Consider the following 16,855-nt stretch of genomic DNA (forward strand, 5'->3'; position numbering starts at 1 on the left):
AAAGACTTACAGAAATCTCTGGAAGATGCTAACATCTCTGTTGACGAGTGTACAATTGTTCATGGGAGGACACCATGGAAGAAGCCACTGCTGTCAAAATAAACAACTATTTCTGCATGTCTGAATTTCGCAACAGAGCACCTGGATGTTCCACAGTGGTACTGTCAAAATATTCTGTAGACAGATGAAACGAAAGTTGTGTTGTTTGTAAGGAACACACAACACTATGTGTGGAGAAAAAAAGGCACAGCATACCAACATCAAAATCTATGGTGGAGAGAGCATCTTTGCTGCCTCAGGGCCTGGAGAGCTTGCTATCATCCACGGAAAAATGTATTCCCAAGTTTATCAAGACATTTTGCAGGAGAATGTAAGGCTATCTGTCCACAAGCTCAACAGAAGTTAGGTGATGCAACAGGACAACAACCCCAAAGACAGTAAATCAGTAAATCAACAACAGAATGGCCTGGACAGAAGAAAATATGCCTTCTGGAGTGGCCCAGTCAGTCCTGACCTCAACCCGATTGAGCATGACCTCAAAAGAGCGGTTCACACTAGACATCCCAAGAATATTGTGGAACTGAAGCAGTTTTGTAAAGAGGAATGGTCCAAAATTCCTCCTGACCGTTGTGTAGGTCTGATCCGCAACTACAGAAAACGTTTGGTTGAAGTTATTGCTGCCAAAAGAGGGTCAACCTGTTATTAAATCCAAGGGTTCACATACCTTTTCCAACCTGCACTGTGAATGTTCAATAAAGACATGAAAAATATAATTGTTTGTGTGTTATTAGTTTAAGCAGACTGTGTTATTGTTGTGACTTAGATGAAGATCAGATCAAATTGTATGACCAATTTTTGCAGAACTCCAGGTAATTCTAAAGGCTTCACATACTTTTTCTTCCCACTGTAGTAATTAGAAATATAACCTTTATTTAACTAGGCAAGTCAGTTAAAAACAAATTCTTATTTACAATGACAGCCTACATCGGCCAAACCCGGACAATGCTGGGCCAATTGTGCGCTGCCCTATGGGACTCCCAATCACAGCCGGTTGTGATACGGCCTGGATCGTAGTAAGAAAAGGCTTCAGTTCAATTTAAACCACGTAGCACTTTAAAGCTCATTTAAAGGCAACACTCCAAGGAAATGTATAATATTGTTCGACAACAACTCATTAGTGACACATTACCAAATAGTTCACTGACGGTGTCGCAGGATTCATGAATATGTCAATAAGAAGTTAAGTTAATTGTAATGAACTGACAAGGTACAAATCTGCCGTTCTGCCCCTGAACAGGCACTGTTCCTAGGCCGTCATTGAAAATAAGAATTTGTTCTTAACTGACTTGTCTAATTAAATAAAAAAAGTATGTTCATTGCAATTCGTATAAATTGCAATTCGTAACATATCATACAAATTGTTATTCGTAACATACCTTACGGAATAGATGATGGACGTCTACACATTAAACCATACCATGAAAAACGTAACATATTCTAAAAGGAGTGTTTGCAAATTTACGTACATAACAATATGAAATGCTCTGAGACCAGGCTGGTTGGAGGATGAAGCTGACATCTCCATCTTACGGTTGAAGTCGGAAGTTTTCATACACTTATGTTGGAGTCATTAAAGCTCGTTTTTCAACCACTCCACAAATTTCTCGTTAACAAACTATAGTTTTGCCAAGTTGGTTAGGACATCTACGTTGTGCATGACACAAGTAATTTTTCCAACAATTATTTACAGACAGATTATTTCACTTATAATTCACTGTATCACAATTCCAGTGGGTCAGAAGTTTACATACACTAAGTTGACTGTGCCTCTAAACAGCTTGGAAAATTCCAGAAAATTATGTCATGGCTTTCGAAGCTTCTGTTAGGCTAATTGACATACTTTGAGTCAATTGGAGGTGTACATGTGGATGTATTTCAAGGCCTACCTTCAAACTCAGTGCCTCTTTGCTTGACATCATGGGGAATAAATAAATAAATAAATACATCAGCCCTGACCTCAGCAAAGAAATTGTAGACCTCCACAAGTCGGTTTCATCCTTAGGAGCAATTTCCAAACGCCTGAAGGTACCATGTTCACTTGCACAAACAATAGTACGCAAGTATAAACACCATGGGACCACACAGCCGTCATACCGCTCAGGAAGGACGCGTTCTGTCTCCTAGAGATGAACATACTTTGGTGCGAAAAGTGCAAATCAATCCAAGAACAACAGCAAAGAACCTTGTGAAGATGCTGGAGGAAATGGGTACAAAAGTATATATATATATATCCACAGTAAAACGAGTCCTATATCGAATTAATCCTGAATGGCCTCTCAGCAAGGAAGAAGCCACTGCTCCAAAACTGCCATAAAAAAGCCAGACTACGGTTTGCAACTGCACATGGGGACAAAGATCGTACTTTTGGAGAAATATCCTCTGGCCTGATGAAACAAAAATAGAACTGTTTGGCCATAATCACCATCGCTATGTTAGGTGGAAAATGGGGTAGCCTTGCAAGCCGAAGAACACCATCCCAACCGTGAAGCACAGGGGTGGTAGCATCATGTTGTAGGGGTGCTATGCTGCAGGAGGGACTGGTGCACTTCACAAAATAGATGGCATGATGAGGAAGGACAATTATGTGGATATATTGAAGCAACATCTCAAGACATCAGTCAGGAAGTTAAAGCTTGGTCGCTTATGGGTCTTCCAAATGGACAATGACCCCAAGCATACTTCCAAAGTTGTGGCAAAATGGCTTAAGGACAACAAAGTCAACGTATTGGAGTGGCCATCACAAAGCCCTGACCTCAATCCTATAGAAAATTTGTGGGCAGAACTGAAAATGCGTGTGCGAGCAAGGAGGGCTACAAACCTGACTCAGTTACACCAGCTCTGTCAGGAGGAATGGGCCAAAATTCACTCAACTTATTGTGGGAAGCTTGTGGAAGGCTACCCGAAACATTTGACCCAAGTTAAACAATTTAAAGGCAAATACTAATTGAGTTTATGTAAACTCCTGACTCACCGGGAATGTGATGAAAGAAATGAAAGCTAAAATAAATAATTCTCTCTACTATTATTCTCACTTTTCACATTATTAAAATAAAGTGGTGATCCTAACAGACCTAAGACAGGGAATTTTTAGTAGGGTTAAATGTCAGGAATTGTTAAAACTGAGTTTAAATGTATTTGGCTAAGGTGTATGTAAACTTCCAACTTCAACTGTATGGAATTTATGAAACCAACTCATGAAGTGGCACTCCTGATGGTTGACATAGCTTTATTGGGTTGTGTTTGTGTCGTTATGACCAGGGGTTGGGTGAGAAATTGATTCATTCATTTTGAACTTGAAGATCTTGCCCCTGTCATTGACTTCCATAGTTTTTTGGTTAGCAGCAGCTAGTTAAAGAGATTGAACAGGATCTTAAAGATGTGTTATAAACGTTTTGTGTAATTTCAACCTGTAGTTTTGAAAGTAGCGCTCATAACATATCATACGAATTGAAGGATTTTGTGTATTTATTATAATACTCAGTGTTTTAGCTTTCAAAATACATCAAGTCCTCATAATTTAACTTGTTCATGGACAGAACAAGAGATTTTTACCTTGTCAGCTCGGGGATTCGATCTAGCAACCTTTTGGTTACAGGCCTAATGCTCTAACCACTAGGCTACCTGCTGCCCCAAATAGTGTGGTCTACAGCTTATACCTCAGGCGAGCAAAACCTCGAGACTTCCTTAATACTTGATTTTGCGCACCAGCTGTTATTGACTACTAGACCGAGAACCCTTGTCTTACCAGAGGCGGTTGTTCTGTCTTGCCGATGCACGGAAATACCAGCCAACTGTATATTATCAATGTCGTCGTTCAGCCACGACTCAGTGAAACATAAGATATTACAGTTTTAATGTCCCGTTGGTAGTTGTCTTGAACGGAGCTCATCTAGTGTATTATTCAATGATTGCACGTTGGCCAATAGTACAGATGGTAGAGAAGGGTTACCCACTTGCAGACAAATTCTCACAATTTGGACCTGCGTCCCCTGTATCTGCCTGGTCGGGTATCTGGAGTAAATGCTTTGCGTCTGACTCGTTAGAGAAAAAATATTTGTCCAGTTGGAGGTGAGTAATCGCTGTTCTGATATCCAGAAGCTCGTTTTGGTCATAACAGACGGTGGCAAAAACATTATGTACAAAATAAGTTACAAATAACGTGAAAAAACCCCACACAAAACAGCACAACTGGTTAAAAGCCCGTAAAATGGCAGCCATCTCCTCTGGCACCATTATGATTGTTTAAAATATTTAAGAATGTAATTAACTCGTGCAGAATGAAGCAGTTCCTGCAGTAAAAGTATACACCAACGTACATTTTGACTCAGGAACAGGAGTGGAGAAATATGATTTAGCAGAGCTGAAATTTGATCAGAAACATGTTAGGTCATTTTCACAGCTTTTAATTTCCGTCAAACTGATGTCATGTGTCAATTTTGCACTGCATTTTCATTTCATCACATAGTCAGACAGTTGCAGGTGGGTTATTAGCAATTGAGGGCGGGTGTAGTTAAACAAACAGCTGATTCCACGCATCACTACCGGAGTGCACCTTTAAGCCTACTGTCTAGTAGTGCTTCTACAACTGGGCCTTTAATATGTAGGCAAAATGTATCTTCCAAGTTAGAGAGGACACATCCTCTCTACTATCATCATACACATCCTACCGGCATATCACACACTTGTTTATGCCAGGACAGGAGCAAATGTTTTTAACCTACAAATGGAATAAGCATTTGGTCATGTTCAGGTCAGGAAGAGCTTGCAATTGACCGTTTGGAGCCGACTGAAAGAGACACTGATTTCAAGAAGGAAGGTGAAAGGGAAGTTTTATTTCTGGAGAATACATTTTTTACAGGATAGTTTCTTTCACAGTACAACTATAATGGACCTAAACAATATATATAAACAATTTAAACCAACACAAAAGACAAACGTAACATAATCCCTTGAGGAATGTACTTTGACTACTCATTCAAGTATCCAACAAAATGTATGTATAGTTCTAGACATTGTAAAAAATAATACAATAAAATGTTTAAATAAAACTGTGTGAGAAACCTGAGGAGGGAGAATTGCTGGTGCTTGTAGACGAGTTGCACATCCATGATTTGATTACAACACACTACACCTGCAATCTACTCCCAAAACTTTATATACATCATCTGTTAAACTTAACACAAAAGGGATCATTCAGTAAGAAACAGGGTTGGGGTCAATTCAACTTTCAAATCAATCAGTACATTTAGGAAGTTAATTCAATTTTTCACTTCCTCAGTTGACAGAATTGAAGCTTGAACTGACCCCAACCCTGAAGAAAAGTCAACTTCTCTGTGCATGACATCAGGATGAAAGCATGACAGAGGTTTAAACCTCCAACATAAAATGTGATACTTAAGCCTACAAGTTTAAACCAAGTCCAACTTGATCCAGAGTGATTGAGCAGTGGTGTTAAAAATTCAGCTAATTACAATCCACAACCAAAACACACATCTATTGCCCTCACTCAGATAGAAGCTAGCCTGATCCCAGGTCTGTTTTTCCTCTCTTGCCAACTCCTATAACAGTGACAATAGCTGTTGGCGAGACAGCTAAAATCGATCTGGGACCAGGCAAATGAAGAGCTTCTTCACACCTTTCTCCTATCATGGTGTAAAGTACATCTCTTTGGTCAGCATTGATACGATGCAGGGGATCTGCTTCTTGGCATCGAAACCAGGAGAGTTTGACGCAGACTCAAACTCTGTCGCCACCTTGTGGTTGACCCGGGTCAGGATGTGTTGGACCTCCAGCTCTTTGCTGTACTTGCCAATCATCTCACACAGCGATTGGATGAACCAAGAGCCAGTCTGAGTGTTCCTCCACGAGTAGTAGCCTGTGGGAAGACGTGTGAGAGTGCATAAGAGTCAAGGGCCTGGTTTGAATAATTCAGAAAATGCATCCTTGCTTGAGATAATAACAGATCTTAATTGGATGGATTGGTAGAAGTAAGAGGGTGGTAGCCTTGCTTTCACACATCCAACTACTTATAGATCTGTGCATACCTCATGGAAACAAGGCAACTTGACTGGAGAGTGCTTCTATGTATGTGTGTGTGGCTTTGGAACATGTCTTGGACCTGGAGCTGTGGAGTAGGCATAGAGGAAGTCTGCTTCCACAGGGATCCTGGTCGAGCTCCCGTCTGAACTGCTGTCTGCCTCGATGCCCACGTCCAGATCAGTACCTCTGCAAGCCTGCATGTCACACACACATTGAAACAGCAGACATGGTCACAGTCACACACACACAAACGCAAAGGCTAACTTTTGAACCATCCCTCACCTCTTGACTTCCGAATCGTGCTACACCGGCTCTAACGCTTGTCGGACGTGGCAGGGCTTGCAAACCATTACAGACTACAAAGGGAAGCACAGCCGAGAGCTGCCCACCAACACAAGCCTACCAGATGAGCTAAACGACTTCCATGCTCGTTTTGAGGCAAATAACTCTGAAACATGCATGAGAGCACCAGCTGTTCGGGAAGACTGTATGATCACGCTCTCCGCAGCCAATGTGAGTAAAACCTTTAAATAGGTCAACATTCACAAGGCCGCAAGGGCAGACGGATTACCAGGACATGTACTGCGAGCATGCGCTGACCAACTGGCAAGTGTCTTCACTGACATTTTCAACCTCTCCCTGTCAGTCTGTAATACCAACATGTTTTAAGCAGACCACCATAGTGCCCGTGCCCAAGAACACCGAGGTAACCTGCCTAAATGACTACCAACCCGTAGCACTCAGGTCTGTAGCTATGAAATGCTCTAGAAAGGCTGGTCATGGCTCACATCAACACCATTATCCCAGAAACCCTAGACCCACTCAAATTTGCATACCGCCCCAATAGATCCACAGATGATGAATCTCTATTGCACTCCACACTGCCCTTTCCAACCTAGACAAAAGGAACACCTATGTGTTCAGGGTTCAGCTCAGCGTTCAACACCATAGTGCCCTCAAAGCTCATCAATAAGCTAAGGACTCCGAGACTAAACACCTCCCTCTGCAACTGGAACCTGGACTTCCTGACGGGCCTCCCTCAGGTGGTAAGGGTAGGTAACAACACATCAGCCACGCTGATTCTCAACACAGGGGCCCCTCAGGGGTGCGGCTCAGTCCCCTCCTTTTTATTTTTATTTTATTTCACCTTTATTTAACCAGGTAGGCTAGTTGAGAACAAGTTCTCATTTGCAACTGCGACCTGGCCAAGATAAAGCATAGCAGTGTGAACAGACAACACAGAGTTACACATGGAGTAAGCAATTAACAAGTCAATAACACAGTAGAAAAAAAAATGGGCAGTCTATATACAATGTGTGCAAAAGGCATGAGGTAGGCGAATAATACAATTTTGCAGATTAACACTGGGGTGATAAATGATCAGATGGTCATGTACAGGTAGAGATATTGGTGTGCAAAAGAGCAGAAAGGTAAATAAATAAATAAAATAAAAACAGTATAAAAACAGTATGGGGATGAGGTAGGTGAAAATGGGTGGGCTATTTACCAATAGACTATGTACAGCTGCAGCGATCGGTTAGCTGCTCGGATAGCTGATGTTTGAAGTTGGTGAGGAGATAAAAGTCTCCAACTTCAGCGATTTTTGCAGTTCATTCCAGTCACAGGCAGCAGAGTACTGGAACGAGGGCGGCCAAATGAGGTGTTGGCTTTAGGGATGATCAGTGAGATACACCTGCTGGAGCGTGTGCTACGGATGGGTGTTGCCATCGTGACCAGTGAACTGAGATAAGGCGGAGCTTTACCTAGCATGGACTTGTAGATGACCTGGAGCCAGTGGGTCTGGCGACGAGTATGTAGCGAGGGCCAGCCGACTAGAGCATACAAGTCGCAGTGGTGGGTGGTATAAGGTGCTTTGGTGACAAAACGGATGGCACTATGATAGACTGCATCCAGTTTGCTGAGTAGAGTGTTGGAAGCCATTTTGTAGATGACATCGCCGAAATCGAGGATCGGTAGGATAGTCAGTTTTACTAGGGTAAGCTTGGCGGCGTGAGTGAAGGAGGCTTTGTTGCGGAATAGAAAGCCGACTCTTGATTTGATTTTCGATTGGAGATGTTTGATGTGAGTCTGGAAGGAGAGTTTGCAGTCTAGCCAGACACCTAGGTACTTATAGATGTCCACATATTCAAGGTCGGAACCATCCAGGGTGGTGATGCTAGTCGGGCATGCGGGTGCAGGCAGCGATCGGTTGAAAAGCATGCATTTGGTTTTACTCGCGTTTAAGAGCAGTTGGAGGCCACGGAAGGAGTGCTGTATGGCATTGAAGCTCGTTTGGAGGTTAGATAGCACAGTGTCCAGTGACGGGCCGAAAGTATATAGAATGGTGTCGTCTGCGTAGAGGTGGATCAGGGAATCGCCCGCAGCAAGAGCAACATCATTGATATATACAGAGAAAAGAGTCGGCCCGAGAATTGAACCCTGTGGCACCCCCATAGAGACTGCCAGAGGACCGGACAGCATGCCCTCCGATTTGACACACTGAACTCTGTCTGCAAAGTAATTGGTGAACCAGGCAAGGCAGTCATCCGAGAAACCGAGGCTATTGAGTCTGCCGATAAGAATATGGTGATTGACAGAGTCGAAAGCCTTGGCGAGGTCGATGAAGACGGCTGCACAGTACTGTCTTTTATCGATGGCGGTTATGATATCGTTTAGTACCTTGAGCGTGGCTGAGGTGCACCCGTGACCGGCTCGGAAACCAGATTGCACAGCGGAGAAGGTACGGTGGGATTCGAGATGGTCAGTGACCTGTTTGTTGACTTGGCTTTCGAAGACCTTAGATAGGCAGGGCAGGATGGATATAGGTCTATAGCAGTTTGGGTCCAGGGTGTCTCCCCCTTTGAAGAGGGGGATGACTGCAGCAGCTTTCAATCCTTGGGGATCTCAGACGATATGAAAGAGAGGTTGAACAGGCTGGTAATAGGGGTTGCGACAATGGCGGCAGATAGTTTCAGAAATAGAGGGTCCAGATTGTCAAGCCCAGCTGATTTGTACGGGTCTAGGTTTTGCAGCTCTTTCAGAACATCTGCTATCTGGATTTGGGTAAAGGAGAACCTGGAGAGGCTTGGGCGAGGAGCTGCGGGGCGGAGCTGTTGGCCGAGGTTGGAGTAGCCAGGCGGAAGGCATGGCCAGCCGTTGAGAAGTGCTTATTGAAGCTTTCGATAATCGTGGATTTATCGGTGGAGACCGTGTTACCTAGCCTCAGTGCAGTGGGCAGCTGGGAGGAGGTACTCTTGTTCTCCATGGACTTCACAGTGTCCCAGAACTTTTTGGAGTTGGAGCTACAGGATGCAAACTTCTGCCTGAAGAAGCTGGCCTTAGCTTTCCTGACTGACTGCGTGTATTGGTTCCTGACTTCCCTGAACAGTTGCATATCACGGGGCTATTCGATGCTATTGCAGTCCGCCACAGGATGTTTTTGTGCTGGTCGAGGGCAGTCAGGTCTGGAGTGAACCAAGGGCTGTATCTGTTCTTGGTTCTGCATTTTTGAACGGAGCATGCTTATCTAAAATGGTGAGGAAGTTACTTTTAAAGAATGACCAGGCATCCTCAACTGACGGGATGAGGTCAATGTCCTTCCAGGATACCCGGGCCAGGTCGATTAGAAAGGCCTGCTCACAGAAGTGTTTTAGGGAGCGTTTGACAGTGATGAGGGGTGGTCGTTTGACTGCGGCTCCGTGGCGGATACAGGCAATGAGGCAATGATCGCTGAGATCCTGGTTGAAGACAGCGGAGGTGTATTTGGAGGGCCAGTTGGTCAGGATGACGTCTATGAGGGTGCCCTTGTTTACAGAGTTAGGGTTGTACCTGGTGGGTTCCTTGATGATTTGAGTGAGATTGAGGGCATCTAGCTTACATTGTAGGACTGCCGGGGTGTTAAGCATATCCCAGTTTAGGTCACCTAACAGAACAAACTCTGAAGCTAGATGGGGGGCGATCAAATCCTGTACTCCCTGTTAACTCATAACTGCATGGACAGGCACAACTCCAACGCCATCATTAAGTTGAAAACCCAACAGTGATATAATTGATCACCGACAACGACGAGACAGCCTATAGGGAGGAGGTCAGAGACCTGGCCCTGTGGTGCCAGGATAACAACATCTCCCTCAACGTGATCAGGACAAAGGAGATGATTGTGGACTACAGGAAAAAGGAGGACTGAGCAAGCCCCCATTCTCATCAACTGGGCTGCAGTGGAGCAGGTTGAGAGACTCAAGTTCCATGGTGTCCACATCACCAACAAACTAGTGTCGTGTCTTTGGCATCATTAAAAGTGTAGACTTATTTATCAAATAACTCTCTGTAATTATTATTACGCGATTAAACTGATTAATCATGTAACTATAATTAACTAGGAAGTCGGGGCACCAAGGAAAATATTCAGATTACAAAGTTACAATTTTCCTAATATAACTTTCAGATATTTTAATATTTGATCAATTAGTCTTCGAATGAATGAATTATTATTTACCTCACGTCAGTCTCATTCCAAACGTCGTAAATTGTTGGTTATCTGCACGAACCCGGTCTTCACTATGAGTCATCCATACATCAATTGTCTTAATAAAATATTTATTTACTAAGTACTCACAGAAATGCATAACAAACAGTAGATATGGTTACAAGGAAATGATAGCGGATGTGCCCTAGTGGGCTAAACCGGCATCGCGGCTTGGTGGACAAAAAGGGAAGTGGGGGTCAACTGAGATGAGACACTACAAAGTTGATAATTATAACAATTGAAATGCTAATCCTTTGCACATGAACGCTCACTCATTCGGGAATAATTGCAATCAATATATATATATTTACACTCAATGTGTCGTCTGGATCTCTGTTGAAAAGTTTGTTTCTGTTGGAAGAGTTTGTCCGCTCTCTCTCTCTGTCGTGGTTAGGATGGATAGTTCAGAGTGACATTCATTCATGTCGTTATAGAATAGATGTTTTGGCGGTTGTCGGTCTTCGCGTTCAATGATACGGAATTCCTAGCTGCAGACTAGTAATTAATATCAAAGACTTGTTCTTATTCTGTCGTATCGATAGTCTAAGAGTTTAACCATGTGGTATGGTTAAAAGATTCAGCCATCTACTCAAACCTTAGCTTATACTCAGGTTTATGTTCTCTACTCAAACCTTGGCCCTCTCGTGATAAGCTGGTTTGCAACCTTTAGCCATCTCGTAATTGAGGTAAACTTGGTCTCCTCTCAAACCTTGGCCCTCTAGGTAAGCTGGTCTGGTGATAGAAAACCCGGTGAGGGTTTTATTCGGAAGAGCAGAAAAGGGCCTGTCCCAGGACGCCAGACCATAACTGTGCTCATGGGTGGTCCTCTGATTTAGTTAAACTCCAAAGGGAATTGGAGTTTCCTTCATTAAACAGTCCAAAAGTTCTACAGCTGCACCATCAAGAGCATCCTGACTGGTTGCATCACTGACTGGTAATGGCAACTGCTCGGCCTCCGACCGCAAGGCACTACAGAGGGTAGTGCGTACAGCCCAGTACATCACTGGGGCCTAGCTTCTTGCTATCCAGGACCTCTATACCAGGCGGTGTCAGAGGAATGCTCTAAAAGTGGTCAAAGACTCCAGCCACCCTAGTCATAGACTCTTCTCTCTGCTACCGCACGGCAAGCGGTACTGGAGAGCCAGGTCTAGGTCCAAGAGGCTTCTAAACAGCTTCTACCCCCAAGCCATAAGACTCCTGAACACCTAATCAAATGGCTATCCAGACTATTTGCATAGTACCCCCTCTCTTTTATACCGCTGCTACTCTCTGTTGTTATCATCTATGCATAGTCACTTCAATAACTTTACCTACATTTACATATTACCTCAACTAACCGGTGCCCCCACACATTGACTCTGTACCGGTACCTCCCTGTATATAGTCTCGCTATAGTTAAACTGCATTGTTGGTTATGGGCTCGTAAGTTAGCATTTCACTGTAAGGTCTACACCTGTTGTATTCGGAGCATGTGACTAATAAGATTTGATTTGACTCTGACCTGTTTTGTCAGTAGGGGATTCAATTAACCTCTATCTTATACCTTCTTTTAACCTTAACTTCATATTGTTGTTCTAGTGCTTTTGTTTCACTTTAATTCCATCTGTAAAACAAAAACCCCAAACAGGTACAACGGCTTTGTAAATCTGCTACTGTGTAGTTTTAAAAGTCGGATCTAGGAATACACATGATGGCCACAGTACCTGAATGAAGAAGAGTTTGGGCTTGCCCACCAACGAGTTGCAGCGGTCGCCCCGGAACAGGGTAGTGAGGCTCTTGAGCTCGATGGAGGCATCTGTCCCGAAGAACACACTATCGTCCCCGTGACTCAGCAGGACACACACGAACGAGGCGGAGAAGCTGTGGTCCTCCTTGGAGACTGGAAACACAACATCAAGTTTTAGATTGGTCCTTCACAGAATTGACAAGACACTTTAAAGGAGAAATCTGCTGTTGCTACATCAATTTTTGGACTTAGAAAGAATTGATGTACTCTTAGTTAAACTGTTGTACACCATCAGAACCCAAAATATAAGCTTGCATTACTTCAATGTTTGTAAACAAAGTAAATGTAAACAAACACTGTACAGCATTTTAAAACATGGTTAAAACTAAAATGTTGATATCATGGATGGTCAGTCCTGTCTATGAGTTTGAAAATGGTTACATTTCTTCAGCCTCATCTCTCAGCTTTTTACCAAAACATGGTGGGGTGATTTTTGTTATTGTTTCAACTGCGGATTGCCCCTTTAAAAGGTAGATGAGCCGTATTGGGACGATTTCCAGAACAACAAGAAGTGGGAAGCGAGACGCTCATTTTCTCCACCATTGTTGTCACACAGCTATCACGTTGCAGGTGAGTGAATGAAGTGCAACAGTGCAGATAGTGTGAGAGCGGATAGTTTTGCATCCCACTCATCTGCAATGTCTTTGGTTAACCCTGTAGATCGTGGCAACATCATATTGTTGATTCTTAGTTTAAGTACAGGAGACCATGTACATTTACCAGTTTTTATTGTGAATGGGCTGATTTTAAAACTGAATTTACTGAATGTCTTCTGTGTATGATCTTCATACGAAGACAAACCTCTCTCTGTAGTGGTTGTCAGTGGTGGTGCTGATTTCCGAACATGCTTACCTGTGGTTAAAACATGCTTGATCTGGTCCACTGTCTGGTCGTTGTAAATCTTCACCTTATAACCCAGTTTCCCAAACACCTTAATCACATTGCCTGCATCCACATCTGTGCCATTGCGTACATTCATACCTTTAAAAACAAAGTCAAGTTATTAGACTAATTCTATATGCTTTCTGGATATGCAATGTGTGTCATCATTGTGTACATACAGCCTTTACACAGTAGTGGAAAAAGTACCTGATTGTCATACTTGAGTAAAAGGAAAGATAACTTCATAGAAAATTACTCAAGTAAAAGTGAGTCACCCAGTAAAATACTACTTGAGTAAAAGTCAAAAAGTTTTGTTTTAAATATACTTAAGTATCAAAAGTAAAAATATAAAAATGTCAAATTCCTCATATTAAGCAAACCCCCGTGGAGCCATTTTATTTGTATTTTATTTACAGCTTGCCAGGGGCACACTCCAACAGTCAGACATAATTTACAAAAAAAGCATGTGTGTGTAGTGAGTCCTCCAGATCAGAGGCAGTTGGGATGACCAGGGATGTTCTCTTAATAAGTGCGTGGATTGGCCATTTTCCTGTTCAGCTAAGGATTCAAATGTAACAAATACTTTTGGGTGTCAGGGAAAATTTATGGCGTAAAAAGTACATTATTTTCTTTAGGAATGTAGTGACGTAAAAGCTGTATAAAATATGAATAGTACAAAAAACTACTTTAAAGCATTTTTACTTCAGTACTTTAGACCGCTGACTTTACACATATTCTTACAGTAGTAACCCAGCAGACAAAGCTGGGTGAGGTAATGTCATTACAACCAGTTTACATAATATAAATAAATAAATATTTATCCTTTATTTAACCAGGTAGGCCAGTTGAGAACAAGTTCTCATTTACAACTGCGACCTGGCCAAGATAAAGCAAAGCAGTGCGATACAAACAACACAAGAGTTACACATGGAATAAACAAACATACAGTCAATAACACAATAGAAAAATCTGTGTGTGCAAATGGAGTAAGGAGGTAAGGCAATAAATAGGCCAAAAGTGGCAAAGTAATTACAATTTAGAAATTTACACGAGTGATATATGTTCAGGAAAACAAAAACAAATATGGGGATGAGGTAGGTAGTTGGTTGGATGGGCTGTTTACAGATGGGCTGTGTCCAGCTGCAGCGATCAGTAAACTGCTCTGACAGCTGACACTTAAAGTTAGTAAGGTAGATATAAGTCTCCAACTTCAATGATTTTTGAAATTCGTTCCAGTCATTGGCAGCAGAGAACTGTAAGGAAAGGCGGCCAAAAGAGGTGTTGGCTTTGGAGATGACCTGTGAAATATACCTGCTGGAGCGCGTGCTACGGGTGGGTGTTGCTATGGTGACCAGTGAGCTGAGATAAGGCGGGGCTTTACCTAGCAAAGACTTATAGATGACCTGGAGCCAATGGGTTTGGCGACGAATATGTAGCGAGGACCATCCAACGAGAGCATACAGGTCACAGTGGTGGGTAGTATATGGGGCTTTGGTGACAAAACAGATGGCACTGTGATAGACTGCATCCAGTTTGCTGAGTAGAGTGTTGGAGGCTATTTTGTAAATGACATCGCCGAAGTCAAGGATCTGTTGGATAGTCAGTTTTACGAGGGTATGCTTGGCAGCATGAGTGAAGGATGCTTTGTTGCGAAATAGGAATCAGATTCTAGATTTAATTTTGGATTGGAGATGCTTAATGTGAGTCTGGAAGGACAGTTTACAGTCTAGCCAGACACCTAGGTATTTATAGTTGTCCACATATTCTAAAACAGAACCGTCCAGAGTAGTGATGCTAGTTGGGCTGGCGGGTGCGGGCAGCGATCGGGTGAAGAGCGTGCAATTAATTTTACTAGCATTTAAGAGCAGTTGGAGGTCACGGAATGAGTGTTGCATGGCGTTGAACCTCGTTTGGAGGTTTAACGCCGTGTCAAAAGAAGGGCCAGATGTTTACAAAATGGTGTCGTCTGTATAGAGGTGGATCAAAGAATCACCCGCAGTAAGAGCGACATCATTGATATGTACAGAGAAGAGTCGGCCCGAGAATTGAATCAGGTTATAATGATGTAAATTCAACTAGTTTCACCCACTGGGAAGAAGCTGAACAACAAGCTTTATGCAAATACAAAACATAAGTATTAGTTACATAGACTAGACAAGGAAAAACATCACCCTATGTCTACAAATGAACAAACACAATACCTGTTCTTCTGTCAAAGTTCTTGTTGTTGATGATGATACACTGGCCAATGCTGGGGTAACTGAGACTGTACCTGAAGCAATGGGACTGAGGTTTGGCATCCACCTGCATGGACCCAGAGCCACCACAGGGGCCCTCGCACCTAATAAATAATACAACAGATGCCACTTAGCAGACACTTTCATCCCAAAGTCCCTTGCAATCTAGTGATTGCATAGCCCACATTTTTGTCTATGCATGTTATCCCTCTGAGAATTGAACCTATGACTTTGTCATTGGTAGCTCTTAACAACTGAGCCACACAGGACTAGTTAGATCACAGCAATACACCAATCTGATACTCTGTGTAAATCAGATCTCGGACTGGGATTTGAGTAAGGATACACGTGAACTGTTGAAATACTTTTGAGCATCCTTCCCTCAAAGTAATTACTGATCAGACATGTGGATTGTGTGGAAGCTATGAGGTGGTACCCTTACTTTTCACCTGCAGAATCATCAGATTGGTGATTACTTTAAGGAAGGGCTGAAGAATGCATTTCAAAAGCATTTCCCAGGCAGGCCCTTAACTCAAAATTATCCCTCAAAACCCAGGGATGTTGCCATGTGACTGACTCTGTGCCTTCCCTCTCCCTTGGACTGGTAAGACATTTCTATGACTAAAAGGAGAATACGTTTTACATAAGAGATACAATAGATCGCCTATTATAAAACGTCTATTTTTAGTCATAGATATGACTGTGTGTGTCAACTATAGGCGTGATACAAAAACATTTTGCCAATTTCCTGTATGTGGTCTAGCTATACTGGCCATGGACCAAATTTGGCATCAGACTCCACGACCACAAGGACCGCAACACGATGATCAAGTAACAATGTAGCCGAATGTCCTGATTTCATTACAATAATGTTTTATAACATTTGAAGGTCCGACTGTCTGGTAAATATCGACACTCAAACCAACTTTACCACGTTTGGCTAGGCTACTCCGTAAAATGCATGCATTGTGATAACAAAGAATCTCACTCTTGTCCATCGCCCCGCCTTGCGTCAATGCAGTCCCCAGCACTCAAATCGTTTGCTACTGACATGGTATTCTGAGAATCGATTTCAAACAAATGTCAGTTATTATATAAAAAAGAAAAAATCGTAGTTTTGGTCAGACCGTGCAAATTGCCACACTTCTATAAAGCCAATATACTGTATGCGAATGTCTTCCTGGAGTTCTTTGTTACAAACAACTCAGCAACCAACCAATAGTAGCTTCCGGAGTAAACAATATTAGATTACGTCACCATCAAAACCAATGCAAGGGGGCGTTCGGTTTCCACACCACTCATATGATCCCATCTAAAAAAAGAATA

At 42.7% G+C, this 16,855-nt stretch overlaps 1 protein-coding gene across 1 annotated transcript; it reads right to left on the bottom strand.

Annotated features, from left to right (window-relative positions):
* Positions 1-4,872: 4,872 nt before the first annotated feature.
* LOC115145810 (caspase-3-like) lies at positions 4,873-16,810 on the bottom strand. Its single transcript, XM_029687355.2, has 6 exons — positions 16,518-16,810; positions 15,494-15,633; positions 13,263-13,391; positions 12,328-12,503; positions 6,179-6,293; positions 4,873-5,935 (listed from the first exon to the last, which is right to left on the bottom strand). Exons 1-6 carry the CDS (start codon positions 16,580-16,582, stop codon positions 5,706-5,708), a joined length of 855 nt encoding a protein of 284 aa, XP_029543215.1. The 5' UTR covers positions 16,583-16,810; the 3' UTR covers positions 4,873-5,705.
* Between the last annotated feature and the right edge of the window lie 45 nt (positions 16,811-16,855).

The sequence above is a fragment of the Oncorhynchus nerka genome, linkage group LG18 (assembly GCF_034236695.1).
Source record: "Oncorhynchus nerka isolate Pitt River linkage group LG18, Oner_Uvic_2.0, whole genome shotgun sequence".
NCBI lineage: Eukaryota > Metazoa > Chordata > Actinopteri > Salmoniformes > Salmonidae > Oncorhynchus > Oncorhynchus nerka.

What these genes read in the sequence shown, in the direction of transcription:
- LOC115145810 (XM_029687355.2), bottom strand. Translation starts at nt 16,582, where the DNA reads ATGTCAGTAGCAAACGATTTGAGTGCTGGGGACTGCATTGACGCAAGG. An exon ending in CAAGCATGTTTTAACCACAG is followed by an intron (nt 12,504 to 13,262) that starts GTAAGCATGTTC and finishes TTGTGTTTCCAG; the next exon opens with TCTCCAAGGAGGACCACAGC. An exon ending in TGCCTACTCCACAGCTCCAG is followed by an intron (nt 5,936 to 6,178) that starts GTCCAAGACATG and finishes GTCTTCCCACAG; the next exon opens with GCTACTACTCGTGGAGGAAC.